General features: G+C 45.7%; 1 protein-coding gene across 4 annotated transcripts in view; it reads left to right on the top strand.

Annotated features, from left to right (window-relative positions):
- Positions 1–4,623, top strand: part of Znf132 (zinc finger protein 132) — a 10,500-nt gene extending 5,877 nt beyond the window's left edge. For all 4 annotated transcript variants that reach the window (XM_029558463.1, XM_017795516.2, XM_029558466.1 and 1 more), the window contains exons 3-4: positions 1,484–1,606; positions 2,544–4,623. In XM_029558463.1, the coding sequence (XP_029414323.1) occupies positions 1,484–1,606; positions 2,544–4,087 (1,667 nt within the window). In that variant the 3' untranslated portion in view covers positions 4,088–4,623. The remainder of the gene's footprint in view (positions 1–1,483; positions 1,607–2,543) is intronic.
- The last annotated feature ends 435 nt before the right edge of the window (positions 4,624–5,058 follow it).

Below are 5,058 nucleotides of genomic sequence, written 5' to 3'. Positions count from 1 at the left end.
CCTTTTTATACAGAAGAACTCAATTAGTTTCCACAGCTGTTTTCCCACCTGTATCTGAGGGTCAAGGGGCGGTCAAATACTTGTTCTGTGAGCTCCACCATATAAACACATTCCTCCCAATTTGGCAGATTAGGTACTGGTGTGCAAAACACAAACTCAGTAAACAAGCCTGCCACAGTTTATGTACATAATGGATTAATAGCTCCCAACAGGTTCTCTGCAAGAGTAGCCAGTGCTCTTAACTTCTGGGCCATTTCTCCAGCCCTTAGTTTGGTTTTTTGATTTGAGACAATGCCTTTCTCTAACCCAGACTGATCTGGAATTTACAGATTCTGCCATGGTCTCCCAAGTACTGGGATTGCAAACATGTTGCCACTGTATTCAGGAAGCCTCCTTTTCTTCTATCAGACATGTCTTTTTTTTTTTTTTTTTTTTTTTTGTCTTTTTAAGACAGGGTCTCCCTGTAGCCTCAGCTGTCTTGGAACTCACTATGTAGACCAGACCCAAGTGCTGGGATTAAAGGTGTGTGCCACCATGCCCAGCTAGGGAACAATTATTAAATAATTAATTTACTAGGGGCTGGAGAGATGATGGCTCAGTGGTTAAGAACACTTGTTCTTGCAGAAGACCTGGGTTCACATCCCAGCACCCACATGGCAGCTAACAACTATCTGTAACTCCAGTTCTAGGGGCTCCATCGGCCTCTTCTGTCCTCTGCAGGCTTTGCACCACATGGGTGCACTTACCTACATGCAGGCAATACATGCGTATACATAAAAATAATAAAATATTTAAAAAAAAATTTACTAGATATCAAATTGACTTCTAAGTAAGTTCTCTTGTAAACTAAACTTGTTAAATTACAAGATGGTTCCTATTAATATAAATTAACTTTAAGAAATCATTACTTCTGCTCCATGGTACAATTTCTCTCTGTGTTTAGATTTTTTTTTTGGTCTTTTTGTACAGGGTCTCTCTGTAGCCCCAGGTGTCCTGGAACTCACTGTGTAGACCAGGCTGGCCTTGAACTTACAGAGATCCGCCTGCCTCTGCCTCCCAAGTGCTGGGATTAAAGGCGTGTGCCACCACACCCGGCCAGACATTTATTTCTAGGGGCCTGGCAATGCCTGTAACTGCAGACCATAGACAAGGTTACAACCTTGAAGACCACTGCACATTTTTTGTGAGATGTTCCTCAGAGGCTTATTTTGTAATTTTCTCTGTGTGTGTGTAGTGCTGGGTAGCAGAGGCTTATTTTGCCATTTTTAAGGTTTGTTTTTTTTTGGGGGGGTGAGTGGGGTGGTGCTGGGGATCAAATCTAGGGCTGTACACAGGCTAGATAGGTGCTCTACTACTGAGCTATATTCTCAGCTCAGCATTGAGTTTTCCTGGTTGTAAAGATTAAATGAGCTCCCTTTGGTCTGTCAGGAGGTGGGTTGCCTATCCTGGAGCCTGCCACTCACCTGTCTTATCTTTCTCCCAGGATTTGCGGCTTCCAAGTCCTCTGTGATTTCCCACTTGGAGCAGGGTAAAGAACCCTGGGTGCCTGACTGGATAGATGTGTCACATCCAGCCATAGGAGAGTCCAAGAGGGAGGCCAGTTCTGGTAAGTGGTACTGGGGGGGCAGAGGTGACATTGGGGTTAGCATGGTCTTGGGCATCTCCTCTGTATCTTAATATTCAGTTGCTGGACTCAGTGGCCACAGTTGAATCTTAATTTACCTTCCTTTCTGGCTGGCTTCTTGTAATTTCTACTCTGACTTCTGGATGATGGTGGTAGTCCACGGCTTGACCTCTATGTTTTTCCCCATGCTCCTTTGCCTCCGTAACAGCATTGCCACACATTAGCCTATACTCAGTTCGCTGTAAGAGGTGGACGTATCCTTATATAGGCTCTGAGTGCCAGATGTCTCACTGAAGCTGGATTTGCCTGCTTTGCCTGAGCTTGTACACAACTCTTTGCCACTTTTTCCTGAGATTTCCTGAGGCATGCCTATGAAGGATCCTGTGAAGATCCAAGGTGTGAGTTGGAGTGCCTCTTCTTTTTCCAGCCAGAACTCTACCTCTGTATTCTGTATTTTGGCACCTCAAGAGGTACCCCCTGTGGCCAATTCAAGCAAGGCCTGCTCTGCTGCCTTTTTTCTGCATATGTCAGATACACACTTACCTATCTATCATCTATCATCTATCTGTCTACCATCTATCTGTCTGTCTGTCTTACTGTCTATCTATCTATCTATCTGAGGACAGGGTATCCTATGTAATCCTCAAACTCACAGAGGTCATCTGCCTCTGCCACCCAAGTTCTGCAATTAAAGGCATGTAACCACTATGCCCAGCCAGATATGCACTTGTAAAGAGGCTGCCCAGAACTGAGTGTGGTGATACACACCTGTCATTTCTATAATGAAGCTAGCAGTTAGGAGGTAGAGGCAGGAGGATCACTGTCAGGTTGATGTCTCAAAAACAAGCAAACACAGGAAATGCTGCTCATTCCCAGAAAAGCCCCCACAGGCACTTTATCAGAGTGTATCTCCTTTTAGATTGCTGGCATGGACTGGAGGGTTCTGTAGAGGAAGTGTCCCAGTTTGAGACTTGTAAGGCCTGGTTGAAGGCCTATTCCTGTGATATGTGTGACCCAGTCTTGAAAAACATTTTGCACCTTGCTGAACATGAGGGAACACAACTTGGACAGAAGACATATACATGTGAGGCATGTGGCAGAAGCTTCAGGATCAGTATGAACCTTCACCAGCCAAAGGAGCACAGTGTTAAGAAGCACTTCATGTGCTGGGCAGATGAGAATGTCCAAGAAGGCCATAATGTCCAGCACCAGGCCACCAGCAGCAAAGGGAAGTTGTGCAGGAACACCCAACACAGGGCAGTCTTCCCATCAGGCAGCCATGGGCAGCAGCAGGGCATCTGTAGTACACAGAAGTCTTTCAAATGCAGTGACTGTGGAACAAGCTTCCAGAAGGCCTTTACTATCCTTGGCCACCTGATAACTCACTCTGAAGAGAAACACTTCAGATGCCCAACAAGGGGAAATGGCCCCAAGGAGAACTTAAATCATGTTAATGACCAAAAATTTCACACTGAAAGACCATCTCATATATGTAAGAAATGTGGGAAGGCCTTCACCTACCTATTTAAACTGAGATCGCATCAGAAAGCTCACACTGGAAAGTCATGTCATACTTGTAGCAAATGTGGCAAAGCTTTCACCCGCAAACACTCGGTGGTTCTGCACCAAAGGGTTCATACTGGTGAAAGGCCTTATGAGTGCGACCAGTGTGGGAAAGCCTTTGCTCACAGCTTCCAAGTTCTTCGGCATCAGGTAGTTCACAGCACAGAAAAGCCTCATGAATGCAAACAGTGCCGGAGAGTCTTTCGTTGCATCTCTAACTTTGTCAAACACCAGAAAATACACAATGGAGAAAGGCCTTATCAATGCAATCAGTGTGGGAAAGCCTTCATTGACAGGTCCCACCTGATTCGTCATGAGAAACTTCATAACACAGAAAGGTCTTTTGAGTGTAGTGAATGTGGGAAATCCTTCCGACAAACCTCCAAGCTTGTTCAGCATCAAAGGACTCACACTGGAGAAAGACCTTATAAGTGCAACCAGTGTGGGAAAGCCTTCAGTTGCCTCTCCAACCTTGTTCCACACCAGCGAATTCATACTGGAGAAAAGCCTTATAAATGTTCAAAATGTGGAAAAGCCTTCATTCAAAGCTCTGCTCTCACTCAGCACCAGAAGGTTCACACTGGAGAGAGGCCTTACAAATGCAGTGAATGCGGGAAAGCCTTCAGTTATAGGTCTAACCTTGTTAAGCACCAGAAAGTTCACACTGGAAAGAAGCTGTATGATTGCAGCTGGTGTGGGAAAGCCTTTACTGAAAGCTCCATCCTCAGTCAGCACCAGAGAATCCACACAGGAGAAAGGCCTTATGATTGCAGTAAGTGTGGAAAAGCTTTCCGCTTTATCTCTAACCTATCCAAGCACCAAAAGGCTCATGCTAGAGATGAGCATTCCAAATACACAGGACATGGGAACACCCTCGGGCTTTCTTCTGCTGCATTGTAAAAGCACTACTCATGAGAACACTTAGGTGAGGAGAACTTTTCTAAGGAAGCCATCAGACAAAAGATGTAACTTACCTCCCAACATCCCTCACCGGGAGAAGTACCTATCAGTAGTGCCAAAAACCTGGAAAGCTCTGAGGAGCCTTGTTAGTTACACGTTCTGTTCAGTCCATGTCCTTTGTCGATTGTGTCACTATCCTGTCATCTCACCTCTAGCTGGAAGGCCTCACAGTGTGTGCCTGACATACTCAGGGAAGGCAGTGCCTGTGCTCTTGTTCCCTGGAAGTAGTGACGGGAGTCCTCTGGGGTCATCTCAGTCTCTGCTTCTCTCCCCTATCCCCACTGGCATAGGCTCTGCCCTGACCTAGGTCTCTCCAAGCGGACCCAGAGTCTGCTAATGACATCCAGAGCTTTCTTTTCCAAAGACTTGAGTCTCCAGATGACATCTGCAGTAGATTGTCTAGCCTCTAAAAGACTCAACCTTGAATCCACTTGCCTCCAGAGAGTGATAATAAAAGCTTTACTGTTAAAACCATCTTTTAATCTGCAGGACTTACCCTCTTTGTGGGGAGAAACTGAAAAGATAATTGGGCTCTAACAGGGAAGGGCTCTGGGAGGTGAGGGGAGTGGCTTTGTTTACCTCACAGGAAATATTAGGATGCAAGTAGCTCTCAGTGCAGTTGAACCTGGTTTGCTTTGAGGTACCAAGTCTACTCAGATCTAGAGGGTCTCTGTGGTCTTGTTCATGAGTCCAGGTGCCAGAATTACCTCTTGGGGTCAGAGCTTTGGAAATTGGATAGTGGTGTGGCAATCCCCAATATATCCAAGGGCAGCAGGAGTTGGTCCCCTCGTTAAGTAGACATATCAACTCAGTACATGTTAGGGGAGACCAGTGGCAGAAAACGTGCCAGTATAAGGGAGAAAATAGACTTTGAGTTGAAGCCCAGGAGTCAGGTGACAACAGGATGGGAT

The sequence above is a fragment of the Nannospalax galili genome, unplaced genomic scaffold, assembly GCF_000622305.1.
Source record: "Nannospalax galili isolate Female #2095 unplaced genomic scaffold, S.galili_v1.0 scaffold649, whole genome shotgun sequence".
In the NCBI taxonomy this organism is placed as follows: domain Eukaryota; kingdom Metazoa; phylum Chordata; class Mammalia; order Rodentia; family Spalacidae; genus Nannospalax; species Nannospalax galili.
The sequence above is the reverse complement of the archived record's forward strand: the minus strand, read 5'-3'. Positions and strand labels throughout refer to the sequence as shown.